Below are 25383 nucleotides of genomic sequence, written 5' to 3'. Positions count from 1 at the left end.
ACAATTGTTGAGAGGTGAACTGGTGTCTTTGCTGTAGCAGTTAGGCGCTTCATTTTCTCATACTAAAAAATTAGATTCAGTTTCCATATACAAATAATTTTTATTAGCAAGCTGGAATGTATCTCTCATCCAGGACTGGCCTTTACAGACAGAGTTGATCCTAAGTAATTTAAATTGTGTTGATAGGGGCATAAAAACACCAATATTCAAAATCCAAAAGTTTATTTTTAAAGACATATAGAGAGGTAATTGCTCCACAAATGCTCCAGCTCAGATTCTCGTAGGAAAATACATTTTTGTGAAAGTAAGTTGCAGTTTAGGTTGATTGACCTGAAAGTGACTGCCTCTGACATCTACATAGGTGTTTTCATCATTGGTCCATGTCACTCATCACACGGGGTAGTTGGAGGGCACCACTAGTAGGTCAGTTGTACTTCTTTTCTCACCCTCTGTTGTTTCTGGCTGTCTGCCTTGCGTTTTCCTTGCACTTACTTACTTACTACCCGTTACGCCATCTGGCGTTTAGGGCAGCAACAAAGGATCTCCAGCTCTGACTGTTTTGGGCCATCTTGGTCAGCGTTCCCCACGAATGATTCCAGGACTTCATTTCAGACTACTGTGCGTCTCCAGGTTACTTTGTTTCCTTGCACTTAATGACTGTTATTATGTCAATATTCTTTTCTTTACTCAAACAAAGAAACTTGACTCATTATTTTTCGTCCTACAGCTTCATAATGGCAAAGTCAGGTTACAGTTCAACTTGGGTGACGGCGACAAAACTTTGGATCTGGAGAATGCCCAGGCCAACAATGGTCGGTGGCACCGTCTGCGAATGGACCGCTACGGCACTGAATTCCATCTGCGGCTGGATGGCGGAGAGGGGCGTAACTACGCCTATCGGTTGGGCTCTGAAGGAGGGACAGAGCTGGAGGTGTTCAAAGTGAGCCGCATGGTGTTCTCGGGAGCGGTCAAGCAAGGCCTGGGGCTCTCCTCGGTGCTCCGGGAGGACCTCATCAGCAGTAAGTCGAGATGGTTGCTTTGTTGGTCTGTTATAGTTGTAAGTCTGTTGTCAGAGGAGTTAGCGGATGGTTGGAGGGTTTCTGTGGTAGGTCTTACTTCTGTTTTTTCCCCTTTATTGTTCTTGTCTGTCTTACTTTTTGCCAGCAATCAGTTTCCATAGGTTGCGTATGTGTATATGGTTCGGTACAAAGGTAACTTTACAACTATCGTTGGGAGTAGTTCTTGGGTGCCACTGTTGGGTTCCACTTCTCTTTTTGATTACTTCTGCCCTAAAAAGTTGTTATCGTCTCAATGTGCTCCTCTTAAGTTCACAAACAAACTAATACGACCATCTTGTGCTGTCCTCAGCTTGTATCCAGGATGTCCGTATCAACGACGGCTACTTCGCCATGACGGACGCCGAGGGCAACGACCCCGATACAATGGCGCGGGTGGAGGAGAACCGCAACACACGGGAAGGATGCGTGCGCGAGGACTGTCTGCGCCACAACTGTAAGGTCAACACGATCTGTGTGCCGCTCTGGGAGTTCCACGAGTGCCGGTGAGTACAGAACCCGCCTCTGGGGTGTGGAATTTCACGCTTAGGCTCCTTGCCTTGCTCACTAAAGACGTGAGCTTGATTCTCACTGGAAATGAGTAGGCAGTTGTCTGTCTTTCTGTGTGAATGCATTATCCCACTCATCCTGGGTCAGTTCTAGCAAGCGGGGTTAGAGCAGCCTGCCTCTTAAATGGTCTTATTTGTGTGGATGAAGATGTAAAACAAAAACTTGATTTTGTACGAGTGTAATAGTTAAAGTGACTAGTGACTGTTTGTAGTCAGGATTTGAGATCCAGTTACAATGAAGTACTCAGTCATGTTTCTGCTAAAATAAAATTCCGAAGTAACCAAGTGTTTTTTGTAAAATGTGCTTGAATACAGAGCCTGCTTAAAACTACATTTTTTTTGTGTCCCAGTAGTCAGTGTTATATTGGAGAGTAATATATTGCTATTGCTACTATTATTATTTTTAGTATTATTAGTGTTATTGTTATTTTTTATTATTATAATTATAACTATTTTCATCATTATTATCATTCTTTCCCAGCTGCCTCCCGGGTTCTCGTAAGGTGGGCAACGACTGTTTCTCCAGCTGCATCCCCAACCCGTGCTTCAACAACGTGACCTGCAGCATCGTCAACAGCGACATCAAGTGTCAGTGTCCGCCAGGCTGGCGCGGTCAGTTCTGTGACGAGCTGGGCCCGGAGGAGGTCAAGAGCGGGGACCTGTCGGATGGGGCTCTGGTCATCATCTTGGTGTCGCTAATTGTGGTTATATGTGAGTTGGAGATTTGTGGAGAGAGAGAGAGAGAGAGAGAGAGAGAGAGCTGTCAGATGGAGCTCTGTTTATCATCCTTGTGTCGCTCATTGTCGTTATATGTGAGTTGGAGATTTGTGGAGAGAGAGAAAGATGGAGAGGGAGAGAGAGAGAGAAGGGAAAAGTGGGGGGGGGGGGGGGGTGAAGGGGAAGGACCTGTCAGGTTGTCATTCAAGCGGTGCTCATCATTAAAGATGCTTTGTATTTAAAAAATGATTTGATATGAGTTTATTTTCTGAAAAAAAATGAGGGAGTAAAATAATTGTAGTGTTTACAATATGTGAGAGTGAGTTTAATGAATTCTGAACTGGGAATGCACAGATAATCTTTGTGTGCTTTGAGTTGATGATAAAGAAAGACTGTAATGGATGTAGGGCTGTTGTCATTTGCTTTGTACAGAAAGAATATGTAATGAATTTCATTTACCAGTCCTTATGCTTTGCGTAGGTGTTTAAGAAAGACAATTTGTGAGGCATCGTGGGGAAATCAGGCGATCGTCAAAATAGCGAAATCGTGGACATTTTTATCAAATTTTTGTTGTTTGGCTCAACCCCTTTTATGTCCATACAAAAACATATTTCCATGTGAATTTTACTGAAAAACGTAGATTAAAGGCACAAAATATATCATTTTTCAGTTGTTAAGGGCTCCAGCTATTAGAGTTATCAAACCTTGCTGGTCATTTTCTCGCTGATCTCACCGCACCATGACACATTTCTCATGGACCTGAGACCATAATTATTTTGTCTGGTTTATCTAGGTGAGATAGAAATCAGCTTGTACATGGGTGTCTCAGTGCCGTCTTCCTCTCCTTTGTCCCCAGTGCTGGCCCTTATCGTGTTCCTGCTGTGGAGGTTCTGCCCGCACCGCGACGAGGGGGAGAAATACATCCTGGAGGTGGACGCGGAGGATGACATCAGGGAGAATGTGATGAACTATGACGAGGAAGGAGCTGGTGTGTTCTTTTGATATTATATTTTGTTGCTCTGACTTGATTCTATTATTTTATAAGGACTACAGGGCCAAAACTTTCAGTCACGTTTCTTTTATTATTTTTAGTAACCACCATGCGGGCTTCTTGAAACTACTGGCTGACACAAAATAAAATTTGAAGGAAGAAAAGTGGTGGGGTTCATATCAGAATGTAGTGAGAAAATTTCAAAGGTATGAAGTTCCAATTTTTAAAATTTATGATATCTCAAAATCACTAAAATGTGGCTATGTCTTTTTTTTTGCTCTTGCAGTTTTCAGTTGTTTTTTGTTGGTCTGCTTGTAATTATGTTTTTTTTAAACACTGTTTGCTGGGAATTATGTTGAAGAACGTGTATGTTCTTCCTCATTGCTTTTTGTTGATGAGTGTCTTTTTTTTATATTTATGGATAATGCTTTCCATGGTTTTTTAAGAGCTGGATAGATCTCTTCTTCTCTTAGGGTATGGATGTATGCTAACTTTGTTATTATTCTAGTCTTGAAACAGAGGTGTCGATTTTTCAGATAAATCCAAAAGTCCAGATTTCTGGCATTATCGGGATGTTGCCTGACTTATTTATATATGGTGTATTAGGCAATATGATCCGTAAACTTTTTAGTCCGTGCGATGATATTTCTCTGGAGTGTAAAAAGTTCCGGATTTTATTTTTCAGTTGTCAGTAGGCACCTCTAATGAAAAGATTAACTAACAGCTTTTCGTTGTTTTACTGACCAGGAGAAGAAGACCAGGATGCCTATGACCTGTTCAGACTGCAGCGCGCTAACTTTGAGACGCCGGGTCGACCATACGACATGGAGCGACGGATGGACATGAAACAATCGAGTGAGTTTGTTACTTGTCCCGATAGACGTGCAACTGTCCAGTGAGTTCATTTCTTGTCTTTGTGTCTCTGAAAGGGGCGTGCTTGTTTTCTGTCAAGCCGCTTGCAGGTTTGGTTCCTAGAAACCAGGTCTTGTAATGGCTTTCACAAGTCTACCTTTATAAGTCATGTTCAGGAAACTTTTAAGTGGTTATTGGTGAAAAATTATTTTCTGAGTTTTTTTGGGGGGGGTTTTCTGAAAAGGAAAGAATGTGTCTTGCACCCCATGCTCTTTTCTTTTAGTTTTCTGGTGTTTTCTAATTTGGTTGGGGTTCATCTTGTAATTTTGTCTAGTTTCAGATAAGGTTTACAATATTTAAGGCTATTAATATTAACGTTAATCCTCTACATAAATTTCATCCTCTTTTCCATAGTCCAATCAAAGTATGTTTGTTCTCCCACCCATAAGATACTATGCCAACGAGATTTGGCTGTCTTGTTCACTCTGAAGGGCATTAAAAAGTGCTCAAAATGGGTTTGAAAAATTTTTCATATATATTTAAATGTTATAGTAAGGTACTATGTGAACTAATGGAAAAGGAGACACTCTCCTCTCCCTATGATGATGGGAAGGGGGAGCTCTGTATTTCTCCTCTTACCATTAAAAAAATAAGAAAAGGGCCCAGCAGCAATCTGAGCTTGAGCTTGAGTTATCTTTCACTGAGGTATTTATAGGTCCAACACTTTGGGTTAAATATATGTGACCCTTTTGAAACTCCAGTGGCCGAGTGAGTAATGAGCTCATACCCGTAAATAATGTCAAGTAAGTGTCGTGACACAGGGTTTAGATGGGTGGTCATTGGGGTGCGTCATTGAGTAAAACACAGCTAAAAAACAGGGCGTTCCACAATGGCAACCAGCAGTGATATGTTCATGAAATTGTTCTGCATTGGTGTGATAAATTGAATTGTGTATTTGGTGTGCTCTGTATGTGTGTGTGTTTGATTATGTACTTATGTATGTATATCTGCCATTGTAACCCACATTTCCCTATGGGGATCAATAAAATAATATAAATCATTATTCATTGTTAGAGTAATTACATTTGTGATTTTCCATCAGATGCAGGCCCAGACAAACCGGATGTAGGTAACTTCATCGACGGTCGCATGAAGGACGCAGACAACGACGATGGGGCCCCGCCGCACGACGCCGTTAGAGAGTTCAACTTTGAGGGCGGGGACAGCGAGGCGGGCAGCCTGAGCAGCCTGAGCACCAGCAGCAGCGAGCGCGCTCACGAGTACGACTACCTCAACGACTGGGGGCCCAAGTTCTCCAAACTCGCCGACATGTACGGGGCGGGCCAGGACTTAGAGGATTGGTGATTCCTGCCTAGATTAGAGAGACAAGACTTTTTGTAGGAAGCTAAGCAATCGGTGATTCATCCCTGAGTTATACATGACTCATTTGTGAGAATCCGTGCAACTGACGATTCATCTTTTTGAATGGAAACATGGGTTATCAGGAAAATTAACGCCATTCGTGATTCGTCGGTGAGGTAAAAGTTGACTTATCATTATGAGAAGCTATTTCATTCTTTAGAGGAATTATTATTTGAGTGCGAATTTAACGCACCTTGTGAGAGAGTCCATGTCATCCATCCAGTGAACAACTTTTTTCAGCTCTTTTGCGTGAGGTGAAAAGGGATTTGCCTCGACAATCAATCAAATGTGGACTGTGAAAGCCTTAACAAGATGTGAGTAACTGGTTGTCATGGAGTGAGCGACTTTATACAGCATGTGTCCATACCACATACCCTCACTCAAGCTTATGCTCTTGGAGATGTTGAAATATTGAAATGGTGGGGGGATCTACAGGTTTCTTTTGTGGATGCTGGGTTCTTCGGAAAGATACTTTTAATCTTTGTGTGCCCTCACCCGTGGTGGAAAATGGATGTCTGTGTCTTCTGGAGGTAATCCCATGTCGAAATAGCATCCTGTTTAGGAGAAAGTGATGTCAAGTCCTCTGTTTGACCCCTCGCTCTGGACACTTGGATTACGCTTGGATTAGCCCAATCTTTGTGGGTCTTCAATGTCTGGGAGGAAGGTAACTTTTCCTAAATTTAAAGTTGTTGAGCACAGACTTGCGGATTTGGTTTTATTACCTTTCCAACTCCGTGGATGTGCTATCTCCAAATTACAGAATATTCTACGGACGCAAGTATGAAGCATTAACTAGTCACAGAAATCAAATCTGGCTGTTAAAAATGTATCCTATTCAACAGGTTTCTCCATGAGACAGAGTTTTTTTAAATGGAGAAAAAGCCTTGATTCCATAAAATTATTTTTAAATGGTGTGTGGCTGCAAATGTGTTTGTGAGGATGAAATGCAAAGATTGTAATCGAGTGTTTGCTGTGCTGCTTGTGTTGATGTCAGAGCATGCCCGTCTGAAAGTTGCAGGTGTTTGGCACTTATGTGTTTGGGGCCCCCTGATGAATAAATCTATATTTTTGTACTATGCTGTAAACCTTTGCCATGAATATTGAATGTTGTTGCAGGTACGAAGGGATATGCTCGGTAGGTGTGCTATGATTGTATGGTGTCGGTGCTGGTAGGCAATGATAACTTTTACAGTAAGCTTGCCATGGATGTTGACTGTCGTTGCAAGGATAAGGGATGTTTTTGGTAAACTTGCTATGAGTGTTGAATGTTATTAATCGTAATGATAAATAAGAATGGTATGGGTGCCCTCATCGTGGAGAGGATTTGAATGGAAAAAAATCAATCCTTGGCCCAGTACCTTATAGCAGTGGACAACTGTTTTGTGCCCAGAATCGCTCAAGAAAGGAAAATTCATTATTTCTGTGTTTTTTTTCTAAACAGCCGAAGTGATTCGCCTTCCAATTCTCATCCATGTGTATGGTCTGTAAGCTTAAAGTGGATGAGCCGTGGTATAAGAGTGAAGTTTACGATAGTGGCTGGAGTTTCTGGTGTGACGGTCGTTCTTTTGATGAAACAATGACGTGAAGTTTGTGCGGAGGCTGCAGGTTCTGGAATCTTTCTACACTTGTTGCCCTTTCCCGACCTACTCAACACTGCTGTCCCTCGTCACACGTCGCTGGGCGGTTACTGCCAGTGACTCGGGCGGTTGTGCCGCAGTGCCATGTGTGACTCGGACGGAAAAATCAATGTGTTCTGTTCTTTACATTTTTTACGTTTTGATCATCATGAGCTGGCCAGTACTAACCCACTCAGGCTTTGTCTAGCCTGTGTTGTTTCATTGCCTCGGACTGACAGAATGGGGGCCTGGGGTTAAAAAGTTCCATTTACATTCGCTATTTAATGGTTTCTGGTAAAGTATTTTCTCTTATGAACTGTGCATACTCATAAAGTCCAGAAATTCTAGGTGCAGTTTTAGTAAGTGAAAGGGAACCAATTGAATATAATCCTTGATGAGAAATGACATTTAAGACGTCTGTTATGTTCAAAAGTACTTGCCTCCTCTTTAGTTTACATTTGGTGTGTTATAATAGATTGACTGTACTAGAAGAATACTATTTTATTTAGAAAGATCCTTTATCGTGCAAAACAGACTTATTTTGTAAATAGAAATGTGCTAGAAAATTCCATCATGCTTGAGAACAAAGCTATTACTTTTGTCATAGTTCTGAGATGTAGGAGTAAGAAAAGATTGGTATTATTTTGTAATTGAAACGTTTTGACTGCAGGCCTGCAAACTGTTTAGTGAAATCTTTATTCTGAATCTGAATTGTCTGTTCTGTCGGTCATTAGGCAAATGCTCACTCTTGTCACTCTTTGGTTGGGTCCAGATATTGACACAACCTCCCTTGGTTCTCTCCCCTAAGTTCAAGTCCACACAGGCTTTGGGTAAAAGCTGTCCGCCTATGGCTGTGGTACAGAATTCATTCTTGAACAGTATTGTTTTCTTCTTCAAATGAATTTACAGAAAGACCTCGTTTGTTTCTGTGTCTTGTGTGTACAGGAAAATAATTTTTCAAATGCAAACGCATGTAAGATGCAAGCTTATATTTATTCAGCATACTGCAATATTTTTGTTGGTTGTGAACAATTTTGCTGAACTTTATTGTAACTGGGTGTTGTGTTTGTTCAGTAAGTATTGGGTTTTTACTGCATGGTTGTTATTTATTTTCAAAAAAGTGTATACGTATACTTACTTCTGTTCAGCACTTTTAAAGTGCACTGGTTACGTACTTGAGTTTTCAGTCAATATCTGGTCTATTTTTGGGTTGGACGAATCATTAACAAATTTTTATATGAGGTTGTTAATTGTTGGACACACATGAAACGAATATATTATATATATGGTGAAAAATGGCTGTATTTGAAACTCTACTTTACAGATACCTATAGTCTTGCTAATATGGTTATACTCTGACTCTGTTAGTGTACAGAAATGTTAGCCATTTGATCTGTGCTCACCTCCGTACTCATGCTCTGATGCGATGACTGTGTTTATGAAGTCTCATAGGAAGTCTGAGTTGTGCACTCTGATCCAGGGTGAAGTTTTGTATATTTGTTGTGAGGGTATGTGGCTATAGAGAAGGGGAAATTTGGTCTTACATAGTGCCACCAGTGGGAATGTGATGGAAGTCGCTCTTTCTGTAATGTTGGCTGTAAGTTGTGTGGTAGTATAAGAAAGCAGTCATTGTGCAAGTTTAATCTCTGACAAAATGTTGATGATGTTAGTGATTAATGATTTATTAAAGTTCATTTAATGTACTGCCCATACCCTTATGACGCTACGCATCTTACCATATTACACTAATATGAGGTGAACTAGCAAGCATGTAAATGTTCAGGGCATCCTTAAGCTCTTGCAAATTTTAAAGATTGCTTTTAAAACCTCTTCCATGCCATATTTATATTATATAATATGGATGTACCTGGTACATCATGTAATTGCACAATTTTCCACATCTTGACACACCATTGAATTCACAATGCATCTTATTGAAAGGTTAAAGGGTCTCATATTACAGGATTTGTTTCTTGGTGGTACAAGTTTTTATGTTGCCCTATGTGTCCAGTAACGGGGTATGCTGACACTGTTTATGTAATCATTGTAATGAAAACGGGCATGCGCTTTAAAAGTTTAGTCTCCCTAGCTTGAAAAATGTTGGTATGAACAATAAAAATAGAGGCTGAATGACTGCTCAAGTAACACCTATAACTTCATTTACAAGTAGAAAAGGCATACTTGAGCCTCCAAGATAAGCAATTAAACAAATTTTTTAGGGGTCATAGATAAAGTTGAAGTGGAGATGTGCTGACTGCAGCCGTTGTGTGCTGAGTACAACACGACAGGCAACTTGACTGGCATTGTGTTCTCTGGCCAGATCCAACTTTTAAAACATCTTCATGTTCTCTTTTCTCATACTGATCATGCTGCTCTCATGTCTTTTCGCCATCTGAAGACGACACATGCCAAAGCAGATTTTTAAAGAATCATTTCATTAACCTCACAAACCTCACACAAAATCTTGAGAAAAGGACTGTGACTGAAGGAGGTTCGAACCTCCAGCCTACCTGTGTGTGTGTGTGTGTGTGTGTGTGTGTGTGTGGTCAGGGTGTGCCCTGATGATGATTTGCCTTACAGCATCTAGCACACGGAGACTCCACAGCAGCACGGGGGGAGAACACAGAGGGATGAGTCCGCTCCCCCTTCCTTGTAGAGCATTCCATGCATTATTTATCATATTTTGTATCAATTTGTGTCCCCATCCCAATTGTTGCCATCTCAAAACATCGGCCTTGCGGACAATTCGCATACCTTCAAAATTGGTTTTTCACACTCTGAGTGCTTGTTTCAAAATTTGGACCTAAACAGATAGATCTCCATATATGCGAGTTGAGAAATTTGTGAATAGTATAGTGTTATGATTTTAGCATGCTTGCAGACTTGGCATGAGTATTCAATAGCAAATATTTTTTTTTCTCTATTTATTCTGGGTAGCTTGTCCTTTTCAAATTAATGCCCAAGTATGTCTACTATGGACTGTGTACAGTTCTGATTTACCTGTAACTATTGTTTAAATGTACTTTTTGATTTTGTTTCCTGGTAATTTGAGGTTTTGTAGAGTATGTGGGTTGTTTGCAACGCCGATAAAATGTTCCGTCTCAAAGAAAGAACCAAGTCATATCACGATATAGGGAGGGTACCATCAAATTCCCCCCATGCACTTTTGCCATATAGCACCCCAATACAGTTCACAAAACGCCTGACCAGAACCATGTGTACTGACCATTGCCTCCAGGGGGCATAAGTCTGCTATTGCTTGTTGCCAAGTGACAGCTGAATGACTTGTGACAATTGGCGTATGATGTGATGTCTATTGAATGACTTGAAGAATGCACAGGGTAATCAAAATGCTTTTTGTGAGGTAAAGTGAGAGAGACTTAAAATAAGTGATGTTATAATAATAAATATAGGAATGAGGGGCATAAGTCTGCTATTGCTTGTTGCCAAGTGACAGCTGAATACTTGTGAAAATTGGCGCATGATGTCTATTGAATGACTTGAAGAATGCCCAGGGTAATCAAAATGCTTTTGTGAGGTAAAGTGAGAGAGACTTATAAAGTAAGTGATGTAATATACGAATGAGAGTGAATTAATTGATAAACTTTGAATGTTTATAGGAAAATATAATTATTAACACAGATTTTGAATTTGTTTTCTAATTTGCAAGGTTTATGTGCAAGACAGTTTCATATATGAATGCCTGTGAAATTATCTTACGCAAATTGTATGTGAAAGGTTTATACTCTGTGGTCATTACATATTTCTGAACATTTGAGATATCCCTGAAGGAAGAATCATTTATTTATCTCTTTTGCCTCCTTGCAAGAAAGGTCCTCAGAGAAGCAGACGTTTTTGAGTGTGTATTAGCTCTGTTTGTTGCCTTGCAATGTTCATTGAGAGGGAGGGGAGTCGGGGATGGCTGATTGTTTAACCATTCAAGTCAGCTGATAAACGAGTCGGGGATGGCTGATTGTTTAACCATTCAAGTCAGCTGATAAACGAATCGGGGATGGCTGATTGTTTAACCATTCAAGTCAGCTGATAAACGAATCGGGGATGGCTGATTGTTTAACCATTCAAGTCAGCTGATAAACGAAAGAGATTAGTTGCCAAGAATTTTGAATTTTCTCTCACGCTGTGTTCATGACGTACTTAACATATTTTACATTGTTCCAAACATGAATCATTATGAGTCAAGTCTCACCCCAGTCCTCATGACTTCAGTATTTCCGTAGTGCCACTTTTCTGGAAGTTTTCACTCCCTGACTTGAACATATTTGTGAATGAAAGTGTACGTCCCTGTTTATGTACAATGTGAACATTTCTTTTCGCGTAAGTTCTCCTAATTTCTGAAAATTTTGCAAGAATGAGAAGATGTCCATCAACCATTTTATTTCCTGTATTTATGTTCAACCCTCAATGGAGCATGGTAGTATTTGTGTTTTTGTACTTGCTTCTTTATCTGTTTAGTTCCCTGTTTACCTTCATTAATAGTGACGTCTTCTTATGACTATGGTCATTATCAACTCACAAAGTTTGAACGATGTTTAACTATCTTGTAGATTTATTATTTTTTTGCAAGGTTGCTTTTTCCCCGTGTCTGATCTTCGTCTTCATAAAGTTCTAATCAACTTTTTAAAGTGTTGTAGTCTCTGCAGAAATTTTATAATGACAGAATATTTCGGTGACTCTTGATGCAAGGTTGTACTGTGCTGCACGTCAAATCACAAAGTTTGAACGGTGTCCTATCATGTGGAGTTTTTGTGCTTTGCAAAGTCGGTTTTTCCTCCCACATCTTATCCTTTTGAAGCCTTCATAAAGTTACGAATCGACCTCTCAAAGTGTTGTGGTCTTTGCAGCAATACGATAATGGCAGATGGTTTCGATGACTCTTGATGCAATTGTTATACTGTGCTGCAATTCTGGTTGAAAAGGGGGGAGGGGTGTGAATAGTTCAGCGAAACAAATATTATTTACACCTCCAATTCTAACATAACTACGCAGGTCTTTTCCCCGCTGACAACTACAATACAGGTTTGTCTGTGTGCTAGCTCAGAAATGTGCCCCAACCCCCTTTTGCTCACTTTGTTTGATCCTTCGTTATGGTTATGTTCATCAGCCTTAACTGTCAGACCTTGCCGTCATGCCCACTCCTTACCTCTTAAAATCCTATGTGTGCTTACCTTGCCCTGAATTTTCTTGCCATGAAAGGCAGAAGCACACCTTTATGTGAATCTTTCTAGTTAAGATATTCCCTAAAAAATTTAGCTGATCAGAGTTGGAATTGCGTTTCTCTAGTTAGTATTCAGATTTATGTTTGATTGCTTTTATTTGTGAAGGTCAAAAGGTCAGCATGGTAGTATTGTTCAGTCTGCACCAGCCTTAATAATAGCCACTAGTATTGCCCTATATATACACCAGTTCCTGTCAACATTTTTATAGCCAGCGCCTACTTTTGCCACATTTAAGCGATTAAATTTTCGTACCGCCCACCTACATCCAGCGGGACATAAAATAACACCGGTCACTACCTATATGATCCCCACTGCCCACCAAAATTACCAAATTGCCCAGTAGTGTGTGTGTGGTACTGCCCAGGTTGGCAAGCACTGCCTTATAAAGCTCTCTGTGTGTTCTTCCTCTTCTAGTGCACTCTTTACATTTGTCCTGGTCACATGGCCTTTGCATCGACACATTTCTTGACAACCCTGTGATGCCTTCCTCATTGTACATCATTATGATGTGTGGGTGGGTGGTACTCTGGAGCAAGTTCACCCCCTTCCACATTGTTTCAAGTGTCACTTAATAAGTCCTTCTCTGCTTCCTGGTGAAATGTGGCTGTCATCTCGCTGACTCGCTGTAAAAGACAGCCTAAATAAATGTATTTTAGAGCCACACAAACACGTACACACATGCCACCTTGTCCTGTCAGTGTCTTGTCATAGGCTGGAGTTTGGGGTTGTCCAGTACATATCTTGTGATTAAATTCTACAGTGCTCCTGCACTATATCATCCCAGTGAATTTCAAACAGATTTATTCGTTATATCCTTTTTCTACGTTTTTGAATTTTTCAATTGTTGTGTTGTGAAGGACAAGGGTCTGGAATCTCATTTCTTTGTAAGTATTAAGCCCCTTTCCGACTCGTGGGCTTTGCATCGTGAGCTGTCCCCTACATTATGTATATCCATTCGAAACAAAGGGAGCTATGATAGTTCAGTTGGTATAATGCTTTAACTACAGTGCAAATGGCCAAGGTTTAAATTCCAAATGGAAGTTTTTGGACAGTTTGTGTAGGGAGTTTTTATTTATGGTACCATAAATTTCAAAATGGCGGTCAGTGCTGGTTGTGTTTCATGTAAACAGAATTGGTACAGATTTTTTTTGGTGGAAGTTTCTATTGGGACTTAAGCTCTAGGTTTGGGTATGTGTAGAGAAATGGTGTCAGTTGTAGTTGTTTACTGTACAAACCATGTGCTGTGTTATGGACTCGAGAGTTGAGAAGTCGTCTTGTCTGAAAGCAACCGTAGATCCTGAATCCATCCAGTGTGTTTAGAAAGTGTGGAAGTCCTCATTGTTTAGATGTGGTTCACAAACACGAGTTCTTGAATCGTAATATGTGTCAGTTAAGATTCTCTGTCAGTCCAATAATTGAACCTCTCCAATTAACTGAATGTAGTCTTAGAAATTACGTTGGTTATGTGGGTTCTGAAAAGCATGCGTGTTGTGATTGCAGAACATTGACCTACAATGGACTAAAAACACTGACCCAGGGCTTACGTTCTGGTGTGATAATGCTTTACTTTTCCTTTCCTTCTACCTCTTGGTGCGGGTGCTTGATGGCTGCTCCTGTGTTGCCTGCTCCTTGTACTTCTTTTTATCGTATTTATTGTTCTTTTCTATGCCTGGCAAAAATGTGTCTGGTGTTGTGCTGATTGAGAGAAAACAAAAGCTTGGACGATATCCCGTTATATGTGTAATGTTGTCCAAAGTGGAGAGGTGGCACAATGTTACCTTTTGTGTACAGTCATCAATTTGTCATGGCCCCAAGGCCTCAGTTATCGTTTTAACATTTGGTTCAGCTAGCCAAATGACGTTGACTGCACTCTGTTCCCCTGTGGAATTTGTAGCTTACGTTTTGTAGAATTGCGTACAATGCTTCAATGTTACTACATTGTCTTGTACGAGTTTTAAAAGAATAGTCAGTCCCTGTTTCATTCTGTCCGAAACTGGATTCATTAGCTTTTTGCCCTGGGCTGTTGTGTCCTCTTAGTGAAGTTATCAAGGTTACTGTCACAGGAGAGGATTTTAAGGCATGGTGAAAAAGATTGGTGAAACAGGGACATGTTCAAGTCCATGTGTTTACTGTCAGTCGAACTTGGACTCGTTTGTTGTATATGATTTCACAGTGTTAAATGATAGCTTTAATGGATGACATTCACATTATAAGAGAACAGAGAAGATGTATTAATTTATTGAAAGCTGTACTCAAGTTTGAAAATAGTTTGCTGCAAGGTTTGAGGCCATATCTCACTTGGTTGGTGTGTTGCGTAATTCGGCAAACAGCCCTTGGCAGGAAAGAATAGGATAAGATAATGATTAGGTGATTCTGAAGCGTCTGTTGTTGCTCAATACATTGTTGAGGGGACTGTAGGCCCCCCCCCCCCCCCCCCAGACCTGACCATCGACTCGCGATATTATCTCCCTTTGTTACTACCATGACTTGCTCTCATGATATTACTGTCAGACGGAGAATTATGCAACGGTACTGGAGGTGAGCGTTCTTCTATGAGTTGTGTTGATTTTGACTCTCAGATGTGTGTATGAATGTAAAAATGATTCACATACTGTAGTAATTCCAGAACCATGCTTTTAGACATGAAGTCTTTTATTTTTATTTTAGAATTTTAATCATGAGCTTCTTGTAAAGTGCATCATCATCATTTTGCCTCCTCCATTGTGATTAGTTATCTCATGAGTACTAACAGTGCTGACATTGTGCTTGTTTGAGTTTTGCTTAATCTCCTCAATCAACTGAGATTTACTTTGTGAATTTAACATTTTGTGTTCATGACTGTCTTCATCCTATTTTAATTTTATTTATAAGAGATTTGGTTGTTGGGCGAAAAGCCTGTCTGTGTTTCCTTATGCAAAGTTTAGCATTACCCTTCCCATCTGGTTGCACATCGTAGGTTCGAGGCTGCAATCAAATCTCATCATGACAACCTCTTTGCCGATATATCTCTACTCTACAGGCAATGGGTTTATTCTTTGTTTCTTCTCCGTCTTCAAAGAGAAGGTTTGTTGGTCAGTCGCATGTCATTTTTTCTGGTCTGCTGTATCTTACAGGATTAAATTAGTTATTGTTGTTTGGACTTGTTTCCGGCCAAAATAGTCATATCTCTGGTTATGAAATGCACCAAAAAAGTCAATCAAATGAAAAAATTTCGATACATGGTTTTTATTTTATATTTATGGTCTGTTTCCGCTACATTTAATTGAAAACATAAATTTCTCTGTTTAAAAGTATTGATAATGTGCTAAATTTGATGTCATCTTAGGCACAAGAATTTTCATAAGGTTTCGTTTTGCTGTTAATTCAAGTTTTACCTTGGTTACTTGAAGTAAAAGAAAAATTGTTAATGTGTTCCCAATAAGAACTTGTCACTTCCAACCCAAACAGGTGAGGCTAACTTTATTGAAGTCAGGAAAATTGCCACCTCAATCATAACGTATCATTTTTAATTACAGTCAGTCACAATGTATTAATTACAGTCACAATCGTACCATCGCTCGTAACGTATCATTCCGGAAGTGTTGCTGATGACAAACTGTTGCGGAAACCACAAGAGCAACTGACCAATGATGACGTATATTTGTATGATATTGTTGTACAAAGCTTGAGACCAGAGGGCTGAAGGGATTGTGGTTTTGATACACTTGTATATTAATACGAAAGTTGTGTATTAAGTCCATACGTGTGGCTGTTGACTGATGTGTCGTAGCACTGTGTGGCTTTGGTGATGCGTGGTAACACCGTATGGTTCACTGATGTTTCCTGGTAGCGTCTTCTTGACTGCTGTGTGATGTGACCCTCTTGTGTGTGTACCTCATGATGCCAGGATCTGTGCATGTTTTGCAGTGTAGATAGCCCTGTTGTGCGCTAGGCCCTGGCCTAAAGTAGTCTTCAAGGGCACTCCTGTTTCTGCCATATTGGTCCTAGTTCTAGTCGTAGCATAGTCAGTTGTGTTTTCCACAGCCTTTGTTTTTCTCTGTGTGTGTGTGTGTGTGTGTGTGTGTGTGTGTGTGTGTGTGTGTGTGTGTCTATGTGTTTGTGAGAGGGAGAGAGTATGTCCTTGTGTCTTTGTGTGGGAGTGTATACTTGTATCTTTGTGTGTGGATATATATGCGTGTGTATGAATGTGTTTGTGCATGTGTATCTACGCAAGTGTGCACATGGCTCCTGGTCTTCTCTCTCAAGCACCATTGTTGTGTGTGTGTTAGTATGTCTTTTGTCTGCACTAGTATACATGTGTGTGCTTGGCTCTTGGTCCTCTCTCTCCAGCCCGCTTAACCTCTTTTTCCAAGCTTTGATAACCAGATAAGGATCAGAAGTCTAGACAATCACCACCAGCACTTTTAGCTGTTTTCTTACCAGGATTTTTTCCTCTTAGTAGAAACACACCCCAAAAAATGCCATTAGATTTTTGAACATTCTTTTTTCATCTTCTTAGTAGAAACACACCCCAAAAAATGCCATTAGATTTTTGAACATTCTTTTTTCATCTTCTTAGTAGAAACACACCCCAAAAAATGCCATTAGATTTTTGAACGTTTTTTTTTTTTTTAATCTGAAAAAGTATCTGATTTGATAGATTTTGTTTGTTTTGACATAATATTTTACGTTAATCGGTGCCCAGCTTTCAAACTGCTCTTTGTGCTGACTTCCTTCTCCAATTTCCTCCACTGAGGATTGAAAAAGAATTTTGATTTGTAAGTGTAGCATTCTTTATTCACGTCTATTTTGGGCTTGATTGATTAAGTTTATTTCAGTTTCAATTTAAATAAATTTTTGAATACCGTAAATCTGAAAGAATGTGTGCAGTCTGACAGTTTTAGACTGTCAGAAGCACCACGTGAATTCATTGCCGTCCATGTAATCTTTTTTTTGTCAAACACTTTTACTTTTGGATTTAACGAATAAACTTTCTGAGATCATATCATAAGAAGAGAGAGCCATCTACTTAGGCTGGATACTCTTATTATAAGAAAATTGTAATCTGTCAGTCATGTTACTGACATGGAGGCAAAAGTCTCCTCATCTGTGTGTCTTCTGGGATACTGAGATGATAAATTACAATGAACAAACTTGTGAAGGGGAGCTAATGTAAAGGTGTTGAGCTTTTGGTAGGAAGGGATTCAGGACAACTTTTCATATTAAGTTTTTTTTATCAGATCTTTCTTCCTTAAACCAAAGGTTTCCTTGTATATCGTTTTGCTTAGAAGTTTTTTCCCATTGGGTTAAATTCTACTAGAGACATTCGTTTTCTGTTGAAAAAGTACTAATGGGGGTTTATCCACGCCTTTTTTCTGTTTAAGAGTCATGACATAGTTGAAAGTTCTCATAATTATTCCATTAAAAGATTAATATTCTGTTGGTGTGTTGGTTGCTTTATGAATAAAATTGTGTGATCAAAAATTGTGTTAGGATTATATCAAAGCTCCTATTTAATCTTTATATTTTTTTTGGTGCGATGTTTCAGCAGACTAGTTGATTGAAGGTTTCATCAAGTGCAAGGTTCTTTATACCCCACTCCACCCTTCCCTTCCCTACCCCACCCCATCCTATTGACAGCAGATAAGCTCTTGATCTGCTATGGTTGCTTCTGCCTCGGCTTTTTGATGATTGGTTGTGATTTTTTTTTTTTAAAGCTAACCTGCTCTAATAATACACATTGCGACTTTTGCTGTGTCTGTCTTCGCTAATTATTGGTTGCTTATTTTCTTTTTCTCAACTTTTATACTTTCGTTCTTCTCGCCGTTGTTGCATTTGTTGTTGTTAGTGTGACTGATTTTCTGTGACATTTTTCTGTTGTTTGTGTGACTGGTATTCATTTGTAACATGGCATGTGTGACATCTGGTTTGTAACAAAGGTTTGGTCCTTTTGGTCTTTTGTAATAATTTTTCATCAGTCTCTTTTTTCAAACAAAATGACATGATTTTTCCTATGAATAAACATATTGATGAATAATGTTATTTGTTTGTTTGTTCATTTATTCTTTTTCTTTTTGTTAAATTAACATTTATTACTTCTTTATGTTTATAATTTGGGATGACTGAGTGGATGGACACCTGCATCTGTGACGTCATTGTCAAGCTCTTGACCTTGCATACAAAGCCTGCGAGTTCAGTAATTGTGTATGGCAGGTATTTTATCGAATATCTGGAATCTTTCTGGAGAGATAAAATAAAAGATATTTATAGTATGCCATCCCACGCCGCCCGTGTTGGCCTTGACATACAAAATTGAAACTGCCCGAGTCTTAAATTGCCTAAATTGTGTCAATTAGGGTGCAAGACATTTACAATTATGATACTATTTTGGTGTACAGTCTTCGTACATTTTAGAGAAAAAGCAGTTCACCGACGTCCGTGGGGTAGCGGCTTGGCGCTTCGCTGTCTGACGAAGGAGACCCGAGGTTGATGCCGAGTGTGGAGAAAATTAGTATCGACTTCCTTGGTCTTTCTGCTGGGATGATGTATCCCTTGCAGCCCATGTTGGTCTTGACAGGAAGGGTCGGAACTCGCCTTCTAAATGACCTAAACTGTGTTGATAGGGGCGAAAAAAACCCAGCTACATCTTAAAATTAAAAGACACCTGTTGAACACGATTAGTCGCACAGGTAAACCGATGTCTGTGGTGCTACGCTTAGTCTCTTCACTTTTTCATGCTAAAGGTGTTACAAGTAGTTCGATTCTGGAGTGGGGAACTTTATGTACCGTATCGAGTTTAATTTTTTTTAAATCCCCCCACCAGGGCAGTGCTACTGACTGAAGTTGTCTTTAGGCCATTTCCAAAGGGGGGGGGGGGGTATTAACATGTTTTTATGCACATTAAAATTGTAAATGGGCTGATTTATCAATGTTATGCTCATACTGTTCCGGAACAATATAGGGGGAACTGCTGCTTTTTCTTTCCTTTCTTACTATCGTCATTTTTTCCTCTACTTCTCTTGCATGTTTGTCGCTCTCTTGTGAACTGCTATTTCCGGAGTGCTTTGACAGCCGAAGTAGACTTTGTACTAGTGAGGCTAGATAGGTGAGCAGAGTAAGCCTGATTCCCCGTTTGGACTTCTCTTCTCCGTTGACATCCACCACTTGGCGCTGATATGACCTTATGCAGTTGCGAGCGCCATAAAACCTTACTAAAAGTTTTAAAAAGGAGAGATCCCGCATTTAAAAAAAGTGAGAAATGTTTCATTTTTTGGCCGTAAACAACAAATTCAAATACATTTAAGCGCGGCTGCTTAAGAGTCGTTTATTGTTTAAATTATAAATTGGAGTGAGTTAGCTGGTGCAAATGTGTCTTGTTTTCACTGCTGTCCTGATCAGTTTATATACAGGGTGATTAAAAAAGAATACGCCAGAATCACCACGCGATATTTCAAAAACGAAAAACCATGGAATACTCTAGTTTGGACACATGTGTTGAATACACCTACTCAATTTTTTATTTCAGGTTTTAGAAGTGCTCTCAATGTGGCCACCACTGGTATCACAGACAGCATCAAGCCCATATGAGAATTCCCCTTAAACGCGCCTCACGGTGTTTGGGTCCACCATGTTGATTGAAGCTGTTATTCGATTTTTCGTGTCATCGATATTTTCTGGAAGCGTGGAACATAAATCTTGTCTTTAACATACCCCCCCCCCCCCACCCTCCACCCCCACCCCCAACGCACACAATCAGTCACACACATAAGAACAGGCTATTCACTTTACTGCAAGTGCAAGCAGGTTTGAATGACTTCATTTTTCAACAAGATGGAGCATCGCCCCATAAGACTCTCGGGGTATAATAGGAGCTTAACATCTGAATGAAAACGTGCCTCAGCAGTGAATTGGTAAGAGAGGTGCTAAAGACCTCGCTCTTTGCGCTTGGCATGCCAGATCCCTGGACCTCACTGTGTGTGACATTTTCGCCTCTGCGAGAAGCGAGTAGGGCATGTAGTACTGAGACCCTATGATCCGTGGATGGTTCACCCCTGCTGGTGGGCGGCCCCATAGGTTACGTCACAGCTCACCAATGATACTTTTTTGTGGCAAAACTAGTTACAAGAAATTAATTTTATAAACTATGGGGGAGCAAAGAATACACCTGCCGTGATACTGCGTGTCGTAAAAGGTCTGGTCGCCCGAAAAGTGCCAGTTTGCGGAGGGCCAACTACCCAACCCAGTAAAAAACAGTAAGTTACAGAAACATGGACAAACACAGATTTCTATTTTTCGATCTTGGGAGTCGGAGGAGCTTCTGTATCAGCAGGAACAATGAAGGACAGCGGACAAAGCCGAAAGGACAGAAATGTGGGAAGACATGAAATAACATCAAGAGGCTAGCCCAGAATAGAGAAAAGTAGAGGGTGTTTGTCCGTGGCCTATACCCTGGTGCAGGGTGAGAAAGGCAATGATGATGATGATGATGATGATCCGTGGATACTTTTTTGCTGTATGTCCCCTACCAATGAAAGTATATAGCCTTTCCGTTCCCTGTATCAATATCATGCATCACCGCAGCGTTGGGCTGACCTCTTTTAGGGTCCCACAGGAGAACAAGAAGTGTTTGTAAGACATGTTTCCTGAGGGGAAAAAACTTGACACGTAGACACGTATGTTTGTGAGACGGTATGGTAAGGGGGAAAAGGGGGGGGGGGGGGGGGGGGAAGGGGAACACGGGGCTCCTACAGGCCCTGTAGAACAGAATGATTTTTCCCCCTTTGTTATTGTTCTGTTTTAAAAGTTAACAACATCTAAAAAAAAAAAGTCCGGCATCATTCTTTGAAAATGTTTATATCCCATTTGAAATATTTGGCAAGGAGTTATTGTATAAATTCAGTAAACAAATAGGCACTGTCAATTTTTAGGATGTCAGTAGATCTAGTGACGCTAACGTTATTATGGAAACTTTCGAGTAATTTCTTCTGTTGCCTCTTTCGGATCATATTATCTTCTTTCGTTAATTATTAATATGAGGAAGTAAAAAAAAAAAAAAAGATTCAGGGGAAAGTATTCTTGTTCCTTATTTTGAGGTCAAGATTATTAAAGCTGCTCCCCCTTGTTAGGCTTTCCTCTTGGTAACAATGCTCTCAGAACTCTCAGAAGATTGTGGCAAGTAACCATTGTAACGATTTTCATGGTCAATACAGCTGCGTTCTGGGAAAACATTAACACCGTTATAATAAACAAAATTAGATCTATGTGTTCTTACTACTTATTGTTGTCTGCAATTTATCACGGACCCTAAGCACTTCTCTATGATTGTCGGAACACGTAAAAATCCCGAAAAACCATGCCCAGCCAACTAAAGAATTGCGTTGGTATGGCGTTAGAAAAGGAAACTACCGGAGATAGGGTAGTTCTTGGAGACTGTCTTCCTTTTTTCCTGACGAATACTGATTTAGGAAAGAAAAAGGGAGTGGGGTGTGTGTTCGTGGGGGAGGGGGGGGAGACTCTGGGAGAGGTGGATGAGGTTAAGGTGTTCTCAGCCGTTACAGTGCATGCCCCAGCTCTTGTACACTTAATGGTGTACCGTGCAGATGATAGGTGAAGTCCCTTGATCATTGTGACAGCAAGATGCAGCCACGGGCCACCTACAGAGACCACCCTATGGGTGGCCGTTTGTTTGTGCGCTCGGTGCTAATGGCGCTAAGATGGCGTCATTAATCACAATCGTCTGCTGGAAGGAGGAGTGTCCCCGACAGCACAAGGGCCAAGTGGCGTTCACTAGGTAAGTAAGTAGCGACCATGTGGCGTTCGCAAGCGTGTGCCTTGCTTGCATGAGAAAGAATGCAGTATTTTGGCCAAATGCAGACTATAGCAGCGTGCTGTGTGGCCCGGGGGACAGATGGGAACTTTATATCATTTAGGCTATATCTTAATGATATAATAAAGTGACTCCCTTAATGTCATGAACAGTATGCTTACTCATTATATTTTGATATGTTGAATAGTCAGACACCCGAATCCACTTAAATTAAAAATAACAATAACAAAACTAACATGAAAAAAAAAGCAAACAAGAACAAAAACCCAAGGGCAGCAAAGTGTTATGTAAGTGACGTAAATGTGCATTTGTATGACGAGAATGTCACAGATAAAAGATATTGAGAAGGAAAAAAAGCAAATCGCAGGCATGTCAACAGTGAAGTTTGTTCAGTGCGCAAACTTGTACATTACAATCCTAGATCGTGATCTTTGACGAAAACCAGCTCACAGTGGAGATCACCACTTGACTCAAGTTGAAGCCAAAATGAAGGGCAGAAAGATCGAGGAGGGGGGGGGGGGGGGATGCTGCGCGCACTCGACTATAACGAGGCTGGTACTTTGCCCTTCATTTGGGCACTCACGGGGCGCTCGCTTCACAGCGAAGATTTTATACAGAGCAAAGAGGGGCGGCCATGACAACTAACGATCTAGGATATTATACTTCAAGTCTGTGATATAAATGCAAGACTCACGAATCTTGAAGAAGACCCACGTCCACAGCTCCCGAAAATTGCAACGCCAGAAGTCAACATTTCGCTACCTAAGAATTACACTGTTCGATCAGACACTTTTGACCGTTTTGAGTTACTAAGACCATGAGCCCAGAAACCAAATTATGCTCTCTCTGCTCTATCAAAATCGTAAGGTTATTCAGAGCCGTTATCTAGGTATTCAAAGAATTGGATTCGAAAAAGCTTGACATGTTGTGAAACTCTTAAGGTTAACTTTCCCAAAACTAAGTACTGAGCAGATAAAACGTTGTGATTTTAGGGTAGCGATTTTAGAGAGTTCATGAATGTGCTTGTTCGTGATGATAAGCGACTGCAAGTTAAGGGAGAATGTTGTTGTTTTTTTACTGAACGAAACCAGTAATCCATTGAGCTTCTGGGATAAGATAGAATGTCGTCTCTTCGAGTTCTCCGAAACAACTGGCCAATAAAAGACCTATAAGGCGTCTGAGTTATAGCATTATAATCCAACAAGAGGGAACACCCTGTAACAACGAACCTGTTGCTCTCAATCCTTTGATCCGACATCTCCGGAAAGATGAACTCTTTGTCTGTGATACTCTACTGATAAGATGCCTATATTCAAACATTTGCTTTTTAAAAATCTTGGTATTGAAGATTTTCGTTTTCAGCAATATGGCCTTATTTTTGTAATCACCCGACCACCCAAATTTATAAATTTAGAAATAATAAATACTGTTGGTATCGAAAACAAATACATGTACTGTTGGTATCAAGAATGAAATTCCATCGAAGAAAAAATCGTTGTTCCAAAGAGGCCGCATGTTCGTTGTTCGAGGGTTGCCTGCCAGGAAAAGTTCGTCGTTCGAACGTGTGCCTTTACAAGATGTCTCCACTCCCTACACATGGGACATCTGACTTAGACTGGATCCGAAGGAACGGCTATAAGATAGAGCTACATACTCCACATACCCCTGATATTGCTCTGTAGAAACCCAACAGGGGGTTCTCGTAGTCCAGAGGTTACAGTTTTCGCCTCTCATTCAATAGATCCCGGGTTCGAAACCCGACAGCGACGGAAAATTTTTTTCTCTGAAATTTTCTTTTTTCACCTCCTTTCCTGCTCTCTAACCATGTTCTGTGGTCTGCTTTTGTCTCCACTTTCTGTCTGCCGCACCTCCTCCTTGCCCCCCCCCCCTCTGGGCCCCTGACTCTTTCTGCAGCCTTTCTACTGCTTCTCCTTGGCCCTTTCTTACTGCTGTCTTTCATCCACACCCCTGATCTTAGAGTAGGTAAGATCTAACACTTAGCCTTCTCGAATAAGGACACAAAATCTCGAAGGTCCTGTGTGCAAGTTGTATACGCTAAATCTCCAATGGTGGTCCAAAAATGATGAGTAGGCTTCGGCCACCACCCGGCCAAAATTCAAGATTATTTCCGACCAGAGCAACCTGCTACCAAACTGGGGAAAAAAAACCTGTTTGATGTGTCCCGCGCGCTCATATGACCTATGCAGTTGCGATCGCCGTAAAATACTTGCCAAAACAAAGCAAGAAACTTATATGATGGCGTCAGTTGGTAAACCAAGACAGAATTGTTACGGTTTATTTTAATACTCGCTCAAATCCACTTTTAATATCCTCACAGGCGTGAAGTATTCCTGATAGTTGTTGTTGTTTTTCCTGTTGCTGCTGCTGCTCTTTTTGTTGTTGTTGTTGTTGTTGTTGTTGTTGGTGGTGGTGGTGGTGGTGGTGGTGGTGATGGTGTTGTTGTTGTTGGTGATGGTGATGATGATGATGGTGATGATGATGAGGAGGATGATGATGATGATGATGATGATGATGATGATGATGATGATGATGATGATGATGGTGAAGTTAAAATGTGGACACCTGTGCTATGTCATTAAGAGACTATAGCTCCACTAAACGGTTGTTTTCAGGCTCCAGTAATGATACATTTATTTAGCAGGAAAAGAGTTCCCGGGAGATTTGCCTCGGTCTGAGATGGACCGAATTCTCTTAACCAGTTGCATTTTAAAAAATCATAGACCGGACAGATTCTGCGATGTATAGCCAGAACCAAAAAAAAAGAAGAGAGAGAGAGAGAGAGAGAGAGAGAGAGAGAGAGAGAGAGAGAGAGAGAAAACCCCAAACAAAACCCATCTATCGTCTTATGGATTATTTTAAGAAAACCGACGATATAACCACCTGTCTTAAAATAATGCGCCCGTAAACTATCTAGGGAATGTTCATACAAACCTATTTCTAAATAATTAAAAACCCATTAAATTCCTGTCTGGGTGGGGCAGGAACTGTTGAGAAAGATATACATGTACCTGTGCCCAAAACTAAGAGAGTACTGGAAATGAATGATGTGTAGCAAGCAACTTTAAGATTAATCTTAATGAAATTCTTATAAAGATTTG

The 25383-nt window shown here is 40.4% G+C and overlaps 1 protein-coding gene across 2 annotated transcripts in view; it reads left to right on the top strand.

Moving 5' to 3' along the window:
• Nucleotides 1–15847, top strand: part of LOC101855587 (neural-cadherin) — a 55287-nt gene extending 39440 nt beyond the window's left edge. The window contains exons 41-47 of one of the 2 annotated variants that reach the window (XR_001185180.2): nucleotides 728–1019; nucleotides 1369–1561; nucleotides 2106–2335; nucleotides 3198–3329; nucleotides 4080–4187; nucleotides 5287–11258; nucleotides 11307–15847. Coding sequence is in view for 1 of the 2 variants with exons in the window: in XM_005106470.3 (XP_005106527.1) it covers nucleotides 728–1019; nucleotides 1369–1561; nucleotides 2106–2335; nucleotides 3198–3329; nucleotides 4080–4187; nucleotides 5287–5549 (1218 nt within the window). In the remaining variant the exon portion in view is untranslated. Of the gene's footprint in view, nucleotides 1–727; nucleotides 1020–1368; nucleotides 1562–2105; nucleotides 2336–3197; nucleotides 3330–4079; nucleotides 4188–5286 lie in introns of both variants that reach the window. The other variant, XM_005106470.3, reaches the window with a different exon arrangement.
• Nucleotides 15848–25383: the final 9536 nt, after the last annotated feature.

This window comes from Aplysia californica, unplaced genomic scaffold, assembly GCF_000002075.1.
Source record: "Aplysia californica isolate F4 #8 unplaced genomic scaffold, AplCal3.0 scaffold00536, whole genome shotgun sequence".
In the NCBI taxonomy this organism is placed as follows: Eukaryota; Metazoa; Mollusca; class Gastropoda; order Aplysiida; family Aplysiidae; genus Aplysia; species Aplysia californica.
Note: the sequence above shows the minus strand (reverse complement) of the source record. Positions and strands in the feature narration are given on the sequence as shown.